Source organism: Penicillium taxi, assembly GCF_028828555.1.
Source record: "Penicillium taxi strain IBT 34144 chromosome Unknown utg000004l_segment0_segment0, whole genome shotgun sequence".
Classification (NCBI taxonomy): Eukaryota; Fungi; Ascomycota; class Eurotiomycetes; order Eurotiales; family Aspergillaceae; genus Penicillium; species Penicillium taxi.
The window spans coordinates 6,083,751-6,100,815 of record NW_026643206.1 but is presented as its reverse complement, the minus strand read 5'-3'; the positions used below and the strand labels follow the sequence as shown (position 1 = coordinate 6,100,815).

The window sequence follows — 17,065 nt, the reverse complement described above, 5'->3', positions numbered from 1 at the left end:
ACGAATTTTGTGTGGGTTGTCTTGGACCAGATCCAAGCCAGGAGAACTGTGAAGCCCACCTCAGGTGCTATCTTATGTATCAATATTTCTTATTCACTAGCCAATGACATCTCATTCAGTGAAAAAAGACTCACCCAACCGGTGGGCAAATTGCTCTTATAAATGTTCTCCGATCTCACCAGGCAGCATATGGAAAGCATTGAAAGTTGGGCTGAAAATTAGATGAACTACTAAAATACCGATAGTAAAATTTGGTTGAACCAGACTGTAAGCTGTAGGCTATTCAATATTTTTTTTTATAAATGAGGGTCACGGATATATTCGCAGTGAGCGTGTAACCATAAGCCTGTTAACTTGATCAGAAAAACGGACACCATCCGATGTACATTTGCGCCAGTGCCTTCTTGTCAGTTGCCTGTATGATCAGTTCATCAACTTGACCATCGACAGAGAGAGGAATGGGCTGTTTGGACATGAATCCCCGAAGTTTATTGCGAACATCTTCCAGGACACCAGCTGGTGTATCAGGGAGATGGGTACGGTTGCGACGCTATAGAATTATAGTTAGCTATCGGGTAGGACAATTTCTGGATGAATCATAGAATCACATACCCTTTTCTCAATGAAGTCGGTAGTTGGGTCGTACAGGAAAGTCTCAAGGACTGTCATCAATGCATCTTCATTTTGTCGTAGAAGATTGAGAGTGATCTCACATGTTCTTCGGAAGGGTCCTATCTCAACATTAGCAAATCAAGCCAATATATGATGGGCAGTGGCAACAAACCATTATAACCGTAAGCACCGAAGGCATCGACCATGTTCTGTGTCAGTCGGAATGGAACCACTTCGGGTTTCTCGAAAGTTTGGCCCTGCTAGAATTAATACTTCGGTCCTGTATATTGATCTTTGGATAGGTCTTACCTTATCAAAGAGACAGTTGAAATCAACGTGTAAGATTCCGCCTGTTTCTTCTTCAAATGAAAGATTCTCTCCGTGTCGGTCACCAAGTCTATAGGGAAGTGTATCATCAGTATGAAGATCATGCAGGGACGTTTAATTTGATAGGACTTACCCTAGGACATATCCAACCATGGACATCACTGCAGTGGAACGTGTATACCGCAGTCTTGCCGTGAACCAGGCTTCAGTTTCGGGGAACATTTCAATAAACCACTCATGCAGAACAGGAGGAAGTCTATCTTTCATGAGTACAGGTCATAAATGATAAAGAGACTGAAACTTACTTGTCCAGAATTTTGGTAGTAAAGAGTTCTAGTTTCGAGAAAGTCTTGTCGTTGCAGACTTCGTTCATGTACTGCTTAATATCATTGTACTGTTTTTGTCAAAATCAATTAGCCAGATGGAAAAGGAATGTAAAAAACCCAGCAGAAGCGATAGACTTACAACGATGGGAATTCCCTTTTCGCGTAAAAGCTTGAGGACGATCTCTCTCAGCGTTCGGAGGTTGTTAACCCACTCTATGAGACCACACTCCTCGTTCAGTGGTGTCACGGCGTATGTTTTGATATCTTTTATTGATTAGCTTGCGGGAAGGAACAACTGAACCGATATTACTTACACATTCTCCGTTTACTTGACTGCACATCTCGCTTCAAGAATCGATTGATCATATTGTTGAATTCCATGAGGCGTTGGTCCTTACGGAGGTCGTCCTTGGGCTTGCAAAGTACATTGTAAATCTTTCCATCAGAGCCTCGAATGCTGATTCTGCGTGGCTTTTGGAGCGAGCTGAGAATTTGAGCTTCGTCAAGAACTGCTTCTATCGTAGTTGCATCTCCTGGGAAAGGCCTGAACCCTTTAAGGTACTCGGAGTCATGGCTGGCTGGAAGACTTGGGATCAGCATCGCTTGAAATGGCACTACCAGTCGGCATGGAGCAACTTTGTGATTGAAGCGTAGATCACGAGACAGTTGAACTCTAGTGACTCTATCTTCAACATGAACGAGACAAAGTGAAAGCAACTCTTCTGAAAACTTCTGCCCCTGGTTTATCAAGCGGCGGATGTCAATAGCCGTCTTATGCCTGGCAACGTAATCAGTAATCTTCTGGAGACAGTGAAAGCCCTTGGATGCTCGATCCTTGTTGGAAGATTTGACCACTGCAAGGACTGTCCATAGACCCTGCTGAGGGAAGTTGTAGACAGATTTGACAACAATGCGTGTCAACAAATCATAAACTGTTGTGTTGGGGTGACAAATTCGGGCTACCACTTGGGGTAAGATCGTAAACAACAAAGCAGGTTGTAGCCGATTGGAAATGTACTTCTTCAACTGAGCATGCATATCATCCAAGCTTTTTTGTCGCTGTGCCTTTGTGTGCCTCTGGAAGTCCGCGTTATCTCCTCTTTTGGGGTCAATGGGCTGACCAACGATGGAAGCATGTTCCAACCATAGAGTCAAAAGCTTCGGTAGAGTCTGGAAAACGTATTTGCTTCCATATGTCAGCGAACGAAGATAGTTGTCGATAACAAGTTTTGTTGCTTCTCCACTCAGGTAGATTTGGGCCTCCTTCCCCATGGGCTTGGCCTTCTCAGAGTCAAGAATCTTGTTGTAATGCTTTCCTAGGTAGTAATGTGCTTTCTCCCATCTCGGATACAACTTGATGGCTTCCCTATATCGTTGAACGATGGCTTGGGAATGAGTTTGGCCAGCTCTGTCTGTCCACTTCGCCAGCATGAGATGAGCTCTTGCAGGGACATCATTTTGATTTTGCACACGACCAGAGAGAATGGTAGCGGATCCAGGGTCCACTGAGCCCGATGTTGTTCGAGATGCTGATGGTGGCTGGATTGCCTCGTTGGCGGATATTGCACCTTCGAGAGTCTGAATCGCTTTTCTATGGTGCCCGTCTCTCCAGAGAAGCTTGGCATGTTCGATGGTAGCAGATCGATCTTTCAGACGCGCTGCATTAAGCATGGAGTGGTAGGCCTGTCTAATGAAATTTCCCTTTCGAGAGAGGTGTGCACTAGTGAGCCAGGCTGCAGATATATCGGAGTCGACAAAGCCACCTCTCCAAGAAAATGTTAGTAACACGAATACTTCGTTGGGGATTTCGGCATGAACTCACGATAACTCCATTGTCGCTCGCCTGATACCCAAAAGGTACTGTTTGTCAGTAACATAACCTCCAATAACATCCAACCGCCGCTTCAGGGAAGAGGGCAAGTCTGAGTTCGAAGATAATGCTGCCTGTATAGATCCTGTCTCTGCATTCGCTATGGCTTCCATGTCTGCTAACGCATGCAATCTGAGCATGTCATCATGGCATGATTGCAACGAGGTAACAGAGTTGGCTGTTAAAGACTTTGCAATGTTGAGTCTGAGCTGGTTGACGATTTTCGTAAATTCTTCAGTCTTCAAGTGGAAGACTTCATCCTTGCTGTTCTTTCGCTCTCCAAGAGCGTGGAGAGCTGAGCCCATTCCCACGTTAAAGTCACCATCTCCCTGTTTTTCACACAACTTCAGATATGATTGAAGCTTGGTCCATCTACTGGTTATCCATGATGCTTCCACTGCAAAAGGTAGAAACCGGGACGTCGCAGAATCCACATCCTTGAGTGCTTCAAAGCGAGTCAGAATAGCGTCTATGAAAAGTCCAAAAGTAAGCATGGATAGAATACTGATCAGAAGTTTAGAAATTACCTTGTTGCCCAGATTCTCTAAGGCATGTGACAAGATTCCACTGAGCCTCGGAATTTTCGGGCTCTTTTTCGAGCTGAAGCTCATACCAACTCTGTGCGGTTGCCCACCTACCAGCCTTTCGATGCTCCAAGACCTGCTGGTCGATGTTGAGACCAGGTAAGTGGCTTGATATGCCTTCTATTCCATCAGGCTCATCAATTTGGCTGTAAATGTCTTGCAGCCGTTGGTAAAGAATTTCAGGGTTAGAGCCTTCCTGCGGGTCTGCCTGCGAGTTGCACTTCCGAATATATTGCTCCCAGTGAAACAATGCTCTGGAATATGATTTGCATTCCACAGCACGCTTGGAAATGATCTCAGGAGGAATCGAGGCCAACAGAGACTCGACAGATTTGATCTGAGCCGAATACTTATTATACAGCAGATCCTGAGTCATACCACGCTTGGAACGGCCTGATGACTGATTGCCCATACCATTGATTTGCTTTTTCTTTCCCTGAAGCCAGCGTGATAGGTAGTCTAGAACCTCGAAGACGCTCTATGCAATTTTCTATTAGCAATTTTCTTATTGGATGTATGAAAATGAGAGATTCTTACCTGACTGCTGCTTATAATGGTCTCGCGAATGTTGTTATTTGTGTCAGGAAGAGGATGTTCGAGTACTTGGCTCAGTTCAAGCCTAATATCTTTGCACTCCTGTTCAGTGCCTCCGACAATACGGTTTAGAACAGCAAATGGCAGAAGAAATGAAGAGATAGAAATGTCCTGTCCTTTAACAACACGGTTACAAACTGAAAAAATGAGTTTGGCGTTGCCACCATTTTCAGCTTGAAGCAAATCTTGTACCAAAGTGCGAAGCCAGTCGCTATGGGCCTTTTCTGGTGAAAACATAGGATATTCAACCCTTGGATTAGGCGCAATGATGGTGACTGTATAAGTCGATGTAAGGAACGGTGTGAGGGTGTTTCGGATGCTCTCTGGAAGCGCCATCCATCGCCGATATTTTGCATGATCACCATCAAGACCACGGGAGCATTGCACGACGGCCGTGTTGAATTGGCATATATTGAGCAACCCCTGCATGGCATAAGCCAAAAATCCTTGGGCTCTTGTGTTGGACGCAGACAAAAAGGCTTCCACGAGCACATTTTGTAAAAAGAAAAGAACGAATTCGTCTATCTCTTCTGTTCTGTCAAAGTTAGACAAAACAAGAATGTCCTTTTTTTCCTTGACAGTTTCCACACGATTTGGGTCGAGACAGCCGACAAGACCCAAGCATCGTGCTGTTAACAAAGTGATAGATTCCGAGCTGGTATTGAATTTGACACAGCAGTCTAACAGCGCTCTTGTTAATTGTGCAATCACAGGATCTGGTTGTTCACTGATGGCAGATAAATGCAGAAACTCGTCGTTACGCTGCAGGAAAGGCAGCAGCTCTGATAGGGCTTGCTCAACAACCGTCGAATTTTCACTCTGGCAACGTCGGATTAGTGCTGAGAACATGCTGCGAACATCCATTTCAGATCTTAAGCTGTTGATTTTTTCTTCAAATGCGGCCATCTCAGGGATAGATGCAAGAGAGGGCATGGTGTCGAAAGTATCCCGTACCAAGTTAGGATGCTTTGTCAAAATATGTTCAATGAGTTGATGAGCATACTTCCTGCTTTCTTCTGTCAGCCGGCTCCAGTACCTGATCACAATTGCAAATGTTTGATCCACAAGAGGCTCGATATCCTCCTCACTAAGGGAGCCGATCAAGGTCTTCCAGGCGGAGAAAGCTTGGTCACACAATTCTTCTATCTCGAGTGCAGATCGGAGACAAGCGCAGACCTGAGGCAGTGCGTTACTAACATGGCCCTCAGCAATGTTGATCATCTCTTCGATCGCCTTCAGATTCCGCCTTTTCTCTGCCAGTGTCTGTCGGACTTGGAAGTCATTGATGGCGTTGGCAAATTGTGTAATAATACCAAGCACATGCTCCTCAATGAAATGGCTCAAGTCTCCCTTTTTGGAAGAATTACCATGTGAAAATTTTCGGGGAACAAACATTGCCAGACTACGTAGTGCTTGATGGAATCTCTCTTTATGATGTTCTCCAGCTCCTCCAAGACTCTTCAACAGGTCACAGGCAATGAGAATTGGTTCGATTCGTACCAGTTCTGCCAAAGTTCGACCTTTAAATGCCGGGTCTATCTCAGCTAGAAGAGACATGATCATGACCTCTGGGTTGTCTGTTTCTTGAGACAACAGAAAAGCGAGGATGGCAGCTAGATTATTCTTTTCGGAGCAAACGTCAAATGGTGTTTCCACTTTTCCTTCAGGACGGCTTGCCCCAATTCTGCTGATGATTTCCCGTTTTCGAGTTAGGACTAAGTAGGGGAGGACGTGAATCTCTGTTAAATTTAAGAAGCTGTCGACATTCATGCCCAGCATCTCACAAAGTTGCTCGGCCATGTATGGACGAGATTGAAGGTTTTTGACAACTGCCACTGAAAGAGTTCTCCAGTATGGTCGAAATAAACCTGCCGGGGTCATGGCAACTTGCTGTGCAAGTTTTGAGATCTGGTTCAATTTTGTCAGCACTAGGCATGTTAGAATGATGAGGTAAGGAAAATACACCGTACTTACCTCGTTGTAGGCTACTGCACAGACATAAGGGTTTGGATGACCCAGATATTCCAAGAGACGCAGAAGAATGATGTTTTTCTCTTCCTCGCCCGAAACCCTATCGATAAGATATCATCAGTATACAAACAAGAATAAACTGAAAAGGCAGACTCACTTTGCAAGACAACACAGTGTCAATATGCAAACTTCCTGTAGAGGAATGTCTTTTTTCTCGTTGAGATTTTTCAGCCATTCCAGTATGATGACGAAATTGGCTCGGCGAGTAGCCAAATGATTATCTGCCGGGTTTTGGGGGAAACCAGAGCGAATGAATGTTGCCACGGAATACCTATATATCAGTCAGCTTAGTTTAAAGTCAGTAACACATGGACATGAGATTACGCACCCGGCTGCAACTCGGAGCTCTCGAATAGAACTTCGAAGAGATTGGAGACAGAACTCTCCATATGGGGACTTTGACAGAGGCGTCACCTGAGGCATGTGCTTCAATATTCTTCGCAACGCCAGCATTGCGGCTATTCGTGGACCAGGGGTGCGTGTGAGCTTTTTTAGGGTGAATTGGAAATTTTTCCCTAGCTCGATATGCGCATACAGCCTTTCTTGTGTATCCATGTCATTTTCCGGGCTTTGTTCGCCATCGCAGGAATTACAAAAGATCGTTTCCCATTCTGTTGTTTCCGAGGATTTTTGTGTAAAATTACTCCTCATGATACATGGCATTTTGCCCATAATTCCATAGAAAGTAGTCTTTTGGTCTTCGGAAAGCCCCTCGAAAAGTTTCCTATCTAAGTATCAGTACTGGTTGATTAGACACAAGGGAAGATAGTGAGAAAAGTGGGCAAGCTTACAAGACAGGTTGAGTCAGTGCTGCCAAACGAACTTCAGGGCTCGTAGGGGAGACATCCGGCTTCAGCATAAGGGATAATGCTGTTGTTAGCTGTTGTAACAAGCCTTTATCTGCAGGTTCGGCAGAAAGACGTGGTCGTTTTCGTGGGCGAGAGTCTTCCATTTCTTCGTCCTCATCATCTGGTACGTCTGTTTTCTGACAGATGAGAGACAGATCAGCTTCTTTATCTTCAGACGGGGCATTAAATTGAGGTGCATCACGATTCGGTGTATCGGCAAGCTCGGCATTGAGAGATCGAAGTGTAATCTGCAGACACATTAGCTCAATCTAGATCAAGTTTTTTTATATAAAGAAATAATTACCGAAAGGCAAGACTCTACTGACTGGAGGCTGTCTTCTCTATTCTTCACCTTCGCAAGAACGGACAGAAACTCCTCTCTTGATTTCTGTATAAATGATTTCGAGTTTTGCAGAATGTCATCCAAAGTGAGACTCAATCCCCTTTGGAGCGTTGGAAGTTGATGATGAATACTGATGATAAGAAAATTGGTCAAGCATCGAGTTAAAGCGGAGGTCACGCTCATATCCGACAAGAGTTTTGAGGAGGATGGCTCGGACATACAAAAATCTCTGGTATCATCTAGCAGTTTCACAAAGACCAGTTCTTCACTCAACGTGAGCTTTGGTCCTAGTTTTTGCATCCATGTCACCGCAGCTTCTCTTAAGCAATAGTATTCGCTCAAGACCCATGGGAAATTCTGGCGGAGCATGAAGTTTTGCCGTCTTGTTAAAACGCGTTTTGAGACGCTTAGACCGGATGACGAGTCCAGTAAAAGTGAGGCCAGAAGAAGTGCATTAGGGAAGGTTCCAAGAACTATTGGACTCTTTAAAAGTCCTCTTGGAAGATTCAAATTGTCCAGGTCCTCTAAAAGTGATCCATTGACTGCTGGGATAGATAGTTCTAGAGAGTGCGCTCCCCGGTCAGCCTGAGCGGCAACTGTTTCTATGGAACATATGATATCTGGAGATCATTAGCCTGGAAGTCCTGTATGAAGTAAAAATTATAACGCACCTGATCTGCAAGCGCGGAGGAATGCCAAGCCACCATAGGATGAAGAGGAGGACCGGATTTGCTTGTACTGAAAGATAGGTATGCCACCAAGGATCAGGCTTATTCTCTGATGTATAGTCCCCAATGGCCAAAGACTGGCCAATTTGATCAGTCGTAGAATCAACCAAGCAAACAAAGGCGCTTGGACATCTTCGCCCAAGATCAAGGGATCAGACAATTCCCACAGAGCCTGTGGAGCCTTGTCTACACTGGCTTGAATAATGTCCAAGCAGTCAAGAACTTGACCTTCTAGGTCATCTTCTGCGACACTGCTGCTAGGAGAAGTTTCTAGACCAGCCTTCAAAACAATGCATATGAGCTTGTTGATATCAGTGATGCCCTCATCGACGCGTAATTGGCCCTGTCTTTCTCCCAGCAGCTCTTGGCGAAGCTGCGAGAATGTTTCTCGAGAGAGTCGATGTGATTCATGTACCTGGGATGCAAGACGTGGTGCGAAGTGGGCCGCGATAATTGAAGAGGCAGGCTCCGCAGGTCTCCATCCGTTTTCGGATGCGAAACCACGAGAGTTGTTTCCATCACCTGCCATCAGGGGTGGACATGACTTCCGGTATTTGATTTTTGGTAAATCCAGGCCAGGGCGCGAAGTTGCAGACTGTTATGCGAGGAGGTGCAAAAACGCGATATGACACGGACACCTGAGGCAGAAACCCCACTTTACTCTTAAGGCTCTTAACATACCTAGGTACGTACACAAGTTAAGCCGAGCATAAATAGTTTCAAGAATGTATGAGATATGACCTTATTCAAATATTTTGCCTGAAATAATAGCCTTGTGCTGTTCTTAACATTACTACCCTAAATAGAATTTACGTACTGGACACACTGTACATACTGTATGGGGTAAACTACCCGAATAAATACAGTCCGCTAAACATTGAAGTTGAAATCAACGACAATAGGAATTTCTGATCAGCGCACGTATCTTATTTCGAATAAAATAAAATGGAAACACAAGAAGTAGGTCTTACTATAGAACGAGAGAGCCTTTGTCAAATTGAATGCTGGACCTTCCATAGTTGAAAGCTGAGGAGGTCCCGGAAAAATCGAGATTTCAATATTCGGCACTGTCTACCACACATCACCGTCAGCCCGAATGAACATTGACTAATAGCATTCAAACCTCGGGGTATCCCGTATAACTATAATCCATGGAAAGTAATAACTCAGAAGCCATGGATATTGGCATGGAAGCTGAAATGATCCCGTCCACGTTGGCGGATGATTCGCGACACGCCTACTTTATGAAACAGGCCCTTTTGATGGTAAGATGAGTCTCCCCAGAGGGAAATAACGAAATTTGACCGTTTCAAAGGGTGAAAAGGCACTAGAAAGTGGTGAAACCCCAGTGGGATGTGTCCTTGTCCACAACGACCAGATCGTGGGATATGGAATGAATGATACCAACCGATCCATGAATGTAGGTGCTGCAGAGATTGAGTGATAATAAGCCATGCTAAACTGCTATTAGGGGACACGACACGCTGAGTTCCTCGCCATTGCGGAGGTGCTCCAGACGTACTCCAAGTCTGTTCTACAGTCTACGGATCTCTATGTGACAGTGGAACCCTGCGTCATGTGTGCTTCAGCCCTGAAGCAATATCGAATCCGAAGCGTGTACTACGGCTGTACCAATGATCGATTTGGAGGTACGGGGGGCGTTTTATCGCTTCATTCAGAGTATGAACCCAACCAAGTCGAAACTACGAATTCCAACTAACGTAGATAGTCCTTCTATCGACCCGGCCTACCCAGTCTACGGTGGTCTATTCCAAAAAGAGGCTATCATGTTACTTCGGCGCTTCTATATTCAAGAGAACGAGAAAGGTTAGAGCACCAGCGTCAAAAGCATGCTACCTACTTATATACTAACATCCTGGTAGCGCCCAATCCTCGACCGAAGAAGAATCGCGAGCTGAATACGAAATTCGAGGACGGGAGTGCTACCCCCTCAACATCATAGGCGATAAAGCATGTCTTTTGAGGTATTCTATTCCTGCAGTTTTCATCTCTAGGCTGTTGATCAGGCATGACTGGTTTCACTTACTGTTATCAATGATACCTTGGATAGTTGGGCTAAAGGGCCACAACAATTTGTCGATAGAACATAAATTTATATTGTCAATTGCAATGGCGCCTTTGGGAGAAAATCACATAAAAAGGATATGGGTACAAAAATTTTGCAACTACAGGTCCAGCATGGAGGGCCGATAGATAATGCGGAGCCAGCCTTAAGAGGTCCGCTCAGCTTCCAATTCACGCTCTGCTTGTTGGTAGTACTTGGCAGTATCAACACCGTGCTATTATTGAAAGTCAATACCGACTCCACGTCGAAAAATGATAAATGCGGGGTGAACCTACCTGGTCGTGGTTGACAACGTTGAACCAGGGAATTATGTGGATGAACAACTCAGAATACCGAGAGTTACGGGCAGCGACACCCTGAATATAAGAGGACACGCCGGAAGGACCATAAAGGGGCTGGCCGCTCTTCACCTTGTCGACCATTTCCCGAGTGTCCAACTCAACTTCTCTGGCGTTCTCAGTGAATCCGTAGAAACGTTCTGTTGACTTTGTGAGTAATTGTAGACAAGAACAGGTCACCAATTTGACGTACGGCAGGATCGCTGGTAGAAAACATGGAGACCTCCAATGAGACCGACAGCGGTAGCAAGGCGCATCACAGGAGAGAAACCACCGCGACCCACATGCGACGGGCTCACTCGCTCCATGATCCAGAAGGCTAGGGGGGAAACGGCAGCTGCTCCTCCGGCTACAGCGTAATCAGACGGCCGAGCATATCCAAACACACGTCGCAGGTGCCTATATCCTATGGTGAGATTCAATTCAAGTATGGGGGATTTTAGGTTGTTCGTACGGGTCAGAGTCGATCAGCTGTTGGTTCGAGATTAGCGGTGGGTTTTACCGGGGAAAGGGCAAAAATCATACCGGGTAGTCAGTGTTAGCCCGCTTGGAGGGCACAATGGCGGCGTTTGGGGAAGCCATGCTGGGGGTTGAGAGGAGGGGAGATCTTGACGATGTGCAGAGTCGAAGTTCGGAAGTTGGAGGGAGCAGTGACACTAACCATATAGGGATTAGTGTATCTCTCAACCTCCATCCAATCATAGCATTGATGACTACGGCGCGTCCAACACGCGTTAAGTCTAGATAGATTATACAAAGTACAAGCATTCCCAACTTTTCAGTCATGGACGACACAAATGACGATGCAAATGATCTATTTGACTACGGGTTTGAAATAGATGATTTCCCTAAAGAATCCGACGTTCCGAAGGCTGCACCCCCGAAACCAACAGACGATGACCCTTTCTCCATTCTTGGTAATCTCGATGAGGAGGTTGAAGTTGAAAAGAAGCGACAACCGATTGCGAAACTAGATGATGCACGGTATGCAGCTTTGATCCATGATCATGTGAATTGTTCCCTAATGACCTTCTCGAAAGTCTGCTCTCACAGAAAGGGATTCCCAAATTGCGAAAGACGGCAAAGCAGAAGCTCCGATTTAAAGGCAAAGGACATGAGGTCAGAGAATGAGTTTGCTGCTTTGTATTTGCCTCATACTGACAAGACTCAATTGTAGTTCTCGGATGCTGCACGCCTCTTGAACTTCTACCAGCTGTGGCTTGATGATCTATACCCACGCGCGAAATTCGCAGATGGGTTGACGATGATTGAAAAGCTAGGCCACACCAAAAGAATACAGACTATGAGAAAGGAGTGGATCAATGAAGAAAAAATGGAGACATTTAATGGATCTGGATCACACAGTCTCCCTACTAGAGTCTCCTCCGATCGAAATGGTGCCTCCACTGAAAGCCCCACAGCTACATCTTCAACACAACGGCCACAGGAGATATCGATATCAGCTGGCCAAGATCTATTCATGCCAGATCTTGGAACAGGGGCCATGCAGCCACAAGCAAGCTACCCCGAACCAGATGACGATGATCTGGAGGAGCTTTTAAAAGAGCAGGACGAATCTACGTCAGCAGCACCTATACCAGAATCGCGGCCATTGAACCATAATAATGATTTTGACGCCGATTATGAAGCTATGATGGAAATGGGTGTCTAGACAAGTGAATTCAAGGTAGCAAAGCTTTAATAGTTAATGACCGTAATGAAACCATGCTCAACCCCCATTGACGTAAGAATTCTGGAAACATCATATTGGCATGTTGGATACTGGATCATGTCCGTAAAATAGAGCTGAAAAGCTGTTTTGTAAAGGAAAAATAAAATACAAAGTAAAGCAAATTTCTTGAACTCGTGCCACATTCTCATTTAGACGCTGGCGGGCTCGGTAAAGACCGAGAACTGGCCACCGGCACCAGCCCAGTTTAGCTTCTTGCCGCGAGTGGCAGTGTTGTCGATCACGGTAGCCACTTCAATGTCATCCTGTGTGCCTTGTCCAGTCTGGTATGTAGCCGAGAACCCCCAGGACCATGCACGGCCATCAGCATCGATAGCGAGAGAGTGATCTGAGCTTGCGGCGACGAACTTAGCAGCAATTCCAGGCACTTGGGTGGGCTCGATCAAAATACGGGGGTGACCTCGCGGATCTTTGATGACAGACTCATCGGGTAGAGTGTCAATTTTCAAGCCGCTCTGGAAGCCATCTAAGCGACCCCAAACAAGGCATTCGCCCTTAGAAGTGCAGGCAATTGAGTGGTGCGAGCCACCAGAGATCTGGACAATGTCCCGGCCTGTCAGAGACTCTACGAGCAAAGGCTTAACGACAGCAGCCCCGTCATCGCCAGCTCCCTCGCGAAGAGCGGTAGCACCAAAGCTGTTCAAGCCCCATGCATAAACCTTACCAGATGCCTGAATGGCAAAGGAGTGATATGAACCACTGCCAATGTGGACGATATTCTTGGGCAGACCAAAGGGACGGGGCTGAAGACCGTGCATCTTGGTGCGCTCGACGATACGACGCCCGAGCTGGTTCTGCTGGCCGGAACCCCAAGAAAAAACGGCACCCTTGTGGTCCAGGGCAAGAACGTGGTTGGCGCCACAAACGAGTTGCTTGATCTTCTTAAGGTCCGAAATTAGCAGAGGGGTGTTCTGCACGCGGTGAGATTCGTCAAAGCCGAGAATTCCGTCGTTGCTCTAATAGCTACATTAGCATATGTAAAAAAGTAAGAGACATGTAATCGAACTTACTCGAAAGGTGCCCCATCCGTAAACCTTGCCATCATCGGTCAGAGCAAAGCTTGCGCTGTCAGCGGCCGCGACTTGGACGAATACCGTACCTTCAGGGAAAGAAGTGGAGGGGATGGCAGTTGGTGTAGACTCGATGGGGTTCAAGCCACTGTCATCATCATCATCATCAGAGTCAGAGTCTGCATCGACATCCTTCAGTCCGCCGTCCCAAGAAGTCTCTCTTCCCAGTGCACCTTGGTCGTTAACACCCCAGGTGAAGATCTTGTTGTCGTGAGTAAGGGCAACGCAGTGCATACCACCGACAGCAACCTGAACAACGCCAACTTTATCGGCAGCAAGGAGCTGATTGAGACGTGGGCGCTTCACATCAATGACGTTCTTGGCGGCGCCCAAGCCAAGCTCACCGGAGCTTCCCTCGCCACAAACAAACACGTTCAAGCGGACCTTAGGAGCCTCGTTGATGACGACCTTGGCCTTGACAGCCTTAATTTTCGGAGTTGCGATGACGCGTGGCTTTTTAGGCAGGGAGGGTTCAGCCTCGACGGACTCGGCCTTGCGCTTGCGCGACGCGACTGTTGTGGTTCCAGGGGACATCTTCTTAGGGCGTGCGCGCGCGGGGGCAGCAGATTCTGTTTTCTTGGTCGCGGGCTTCTCGGATGTCTTGGTCGTGGTAGACTTCACGGGAGCCTTCTTAGGGCGTTCAGCAATGGGCGAAGCGAACTCAGCCTTCTTTGACGCAACTCTCTTGGAAGATTTGTTCGCGGCAGCTTCAGCTTTCGCAGGCTTTGCGTCAGCCTTGGTGCTGGAGGCTTTTTTGGGAGGCATTTTAGGTTGGAATGTTAAATAATCAAGAAGGGGGAGAGAAAGGGGGAGAGGATTGGTTGGAAACAAAGCGCGGTGGGAGGTCGGGGGGAATGTCTACTTATAACATTCTGGGGCCACCACACTTTTACTTCCTAAAAAAACATACTTCAACTCACTTCCGTACTAAGTTTTCTTTACGCGAACTGATTTGGAATAATTTATATTTAAAATGATTGAACGATCTGCCACTTTCACTTTCAAAGCTCAAAGATGAATCGGAATTAATGTCGGTTTTTTATTAAAATCTTTATTAAAAAATTTTATCTACTTTTTTCATCAATTTTTTTCTCCGGAGTACACCGTATAAATTTAGCCCTACACTCCCCTTACTGCATACAGCTTTAGTGTTTCTTACCTTGGTAATTGAGATTTCATAATGGTCTGTCTCTTCATTATTCGCTTCCCGGACGGATACTATTAAATAAGTCTTGAACTAAATCATGCGTCCATCAGCTTGGGCGGATTTGTGAGATCAGGCGAAATCGTGATCTCTGATTCAGAAGACATGGCACTTCCAAGCTTCTAGTCTTGAAGCTTCGATGCCCAATTTTAGGTGTGACATTATATTGAAAGATCGATCACAGCATGTGAAATTGTTGTGTTGTGAGTAGAAGAAGTTGCTCGAGCATGGATTTATGCTGTCATCAACGAATTTTCCCACAGAAAATAACCTAGTTAAAAAGAAATCGTAAGTAAAATCCTGCTCATAAGTGCCAAAAAGCTTGAGATACGTACGTTTTGCCCTAATGGGACCCACGTGATATCTCTTGGATTCAAAGCGGCATTGGGAGAACCGTCATTGTCGATTTTTGATTCAGGGGACACACCCACACCACCACGACCCAGATACGTAGGTGCCACCGTCACGATGATAGAGTCAATAAAGCTAGAATACTCCGGATTGAGGAGTTCACTCAGGACTGTTCCTCCTCCTTCAATCATAATACTCTTGATACCCTCAGAGGCAAGAGCACGGAGAACGGCTTCCCAACGTAACCGCCAGTGCTGGTTATATTCCACAATGCGAAGAAAATCACCTCCATATCCTTTGAGCATCATTAGCCTTTCAGGATCGATCTGCGCTCCAGGCGATACAACCACCCATGGCGCCTTCCCTTTCCCCTCAACCGCAGTTCGTAGCATTCGACAGTCTGGATGAATAGGCCACCGGCCCGTAGGGTCAATAACGACCGGGCGTGGTTGCCACATTCTACCAAGACCTCCAAATCCACCAGCTCCCTCGAGACGGCAGTTCAGGCCTGGATTGTCGGCGAGCACGGTACCGACGCCGATGAGGATTGCATCATGACGAGATCTTAAATAATGTGTCATAACCTTTGCCTCGGGTCCAGAGAGCACGGTTTGCATTCCGGCTCGAAGAGAGATTTTGGAGTCCATTGATGAGGCGTAGGATAATGTGACATGAGGAAACTCGCGTCGTTCGGTGTGATTAGGCATGTAAGGCTCTAGAAAATCCAGGGAAAACTGGGGGAAAGAAAGGGTATCGGGGGGCAACTGGGCAGAGGATGTCGACGGAAGTATTGTTGGTGCTTGGAGGGCCTCATTGGAAGCATATATGCTTTGAGACTTCACAATGCCATGCCCCTTTTGGTACTCGTAGCCGTCGTGTGCAACAAGCTCGACCTCTGGATTCTGTATGCGCCACTTTGCACAGACATTGCGCACGTCAGTCACAGTAAGAAAACGCCCTCCGGCTTCTTTCAGCATCTCTGGCTCCTCCTGAAATTTGATGTATATGGATGAGGGCAGATAGCCCTTGACAGCCTCATCCCGAACATACTCCATTAGCCCTGAGTTACGTTTCACGCGGTCGATGTAGTCGAGGTCATGGGAGTGGGTACTGGCACTCCCAGGTGTTCTGGCAATAGTGACCGTCGAATATGCACCTTCAAATTTCACGACTTTGATCTGAACGTTACATACTCCTCCTTCTCGTACGCGTTTTCTTCTGGGTCGTTTGCCCTCTGCTAATGGACGAGTTTCCGATGGACGGTGTGTCGGGCGTCGTAGTCGACACATATAATAGTCCGTTGTACAATGGCCCTCTTTGCTAGCATTTGATCTCTGCTTGACCCATACATTATCAATGAATGGCCAATAATTCTCAACCTCCTCTAGGCTGATTTCGATGGGATCCTTGCACTCGAACAAGAGGTTGCGAATCCTCGATAGGTTTGGTGGGTTGTTGAACAGACTGTGTACAGTCTTCACAGCCGATACCTGGAGCTGAATTTCACTCGATTCGTTGGTCGCGGTCTGTTGAGTAGAACTGTGCGCCTCTACTTGTCGGGCTTGCTTCGTTAACGCGCCAGATAGGTTCATGAGGGCTGGACCTCGGTGATGTGAAGTATCTTGGTCCATAGAATGCTCTTGAAATGAACATGATATTGTGGTGACCTCTCGATCTGTATTATTCGGTCCATCTCTGGCGCGTTCTTCATTATGCGGTGATGCTGACACCGCCAGTGCGCCCCGGTCAGATTCGTGGGGCTCATGGTCCATGTCTGGGAACCGACAGCAACGTGTATGCAGGGGATATATCAGTAGATTCCCGGTCGCTACTGATAACGGTGAAACATCTGGACGACTGTGGCGGGTCCATCAGCACGCAAGTGTGACTGAAGGTTGAAGTTCGCAGAGGAACCTCAGAGGCTTGGCGTTTGTTTTTCAAGCGGAACTCATCCGCTATCTTTATTTTGACTACGATCTTCGGCTCAGTCATTAATCATACGT

At 46.5% G+C, this 17,065-nt stretch overlaps 6 protein-coding genes across 6 annotated transcripts; 2 read left to right on the top strand and 4 right to left on the bottom strand.

Moving 5' to 3' along the window:
- Window positions 1-358: 358 nt before the first annotated feature.
- atrA (protein kinase MEC1) lies at window positions 359-8,792 on the bottom strand (the record flags this gene model as incomplete). The annotated part of the gene is made up of 17 exons (XM_057209819.1): window positions 359-550; window positions 613-731; window positions 785-869; window positions 922-1,009; window positions 1,073-1,195; window positions 1,245-1,333; window positions 1,405-1,529; window positions 1,580-3,030; window positions 3,088-3,604; window positions 3,663-4,197; window positions 4,257-6,221; window positions 6,288-6,384; window positions 6,442-6,615; window positions 6,673-7,068; window positions 7,136-7,440; window positions 7,497-8,155; window positions 8,207-8,792. The coding sequence occupies 17 exons, from the start codon at window positions 8,790-8,792 to the stop codon at window positions 359-361; spliced, it is 7,506 nt and encodes a 2,501-aa protein (XP_057063593.1).
- A 646-nt stretch (window positions 8,793-9,438) lies between these two features.
- N7495_007167 (nucleoside deaminase) lies at window positions 9,439-10,226 on the top strand (the record flags this gene model as incomplete). The annotated part of the gene is made up of 5 exons (XM_057209818.1): window positions 9,439-9,528; window positions 9,579-9,683; window positions 9,735-9,943; window positions 9,993-10,090; window positions 10,147-10,226. 5 exons carry the CDS (start codon window positions 9,439-9,441, stop codon window positions 10,224-10,226), a joined length of 582 nt encoding a protein of 193 aa, XP_057063592.1.
- A 268-nt stretch (window positions 10,227-10,494) lies between these two features.
- On the bottom strand, window positions 10,495-11,269 carry N7495_007166 (putative NADH-ubiquinone oxidoreductase 21 kDa subunit; the record flags this gene model as incomplete). The annotated part of the gene is made up of 5 exons (XM_057209817.1): window positions 10,495-10,563; window positions 10,625-10,827; window positions 10,881-11,086; window positions 11,142-11,158; window positions 11,213-11,269. The coding sequence occupies 5 exons, from the start codon at window positions 11,267-11,269 to the stop codon at window positions 10,495-10,497; spliced, it is 552 nt and encodes a 183-aa protein (XP_057063591.1).
- A 202-nt stretch (window positions 11,270-11,471) lies between these two features.
- On the top strand, window positions 11,472-12,359 carry N7495_007165 (Chromosome segregation in meiosis protein 3; the record flags this gene model as incomplete). Its single annotated transcript, XM_057209816.1, has 3 exons — window positions 11,472-11,671; window positions 11,728-11,806; window positions 11,865-12,359. 3 exons carry the CDS (start codon window positions 11,472-11,474, stop codon window positions 12,357-12,359), a joined length of 774 nt encoding a protein of 257 aa, XP_057063590.1.
- Window positions 12,360-12,568: 209 nt separating this feature from the next.
- N7495_007164 (RCC1 domain-containing protein) lies at window positions 12,569-14,272 on the bottom strand (the record flags this gene model as incomplete). The annotated part of the gene is made up of 2 exons (XM_057209815.1): window positions 12,569-13,393; window positions 13,448-14,272. 2 exons carry the CDS (start codon window positions 14,270-14,272, stop codon window positions 12,569-12,571), a joined length of 1,650 nt encoding a protein of 549 aa, XP_057063589.1.
- A 714-nt stretch (window positions 14,273-14,986) lies between these two features.
- Window positions 14,987-16,834, bottom strand: N7495_007163 (RibD family protein; the record flags this gene model as incomplete). The annotated part of the gene is made up of 1 exon (XM_057209814.1): window positions 14,987-16,834. The coding sequence occupies one exon, from the start codon at window positions 16,832-16,834 to the stop codon at window positions 14,987-14,989; it is 1,848 nt and encodes a 615-aa protein (XP_057063588.1).
- Window positions 16,835-17,065: the final 231 nt, after the last annotated feature.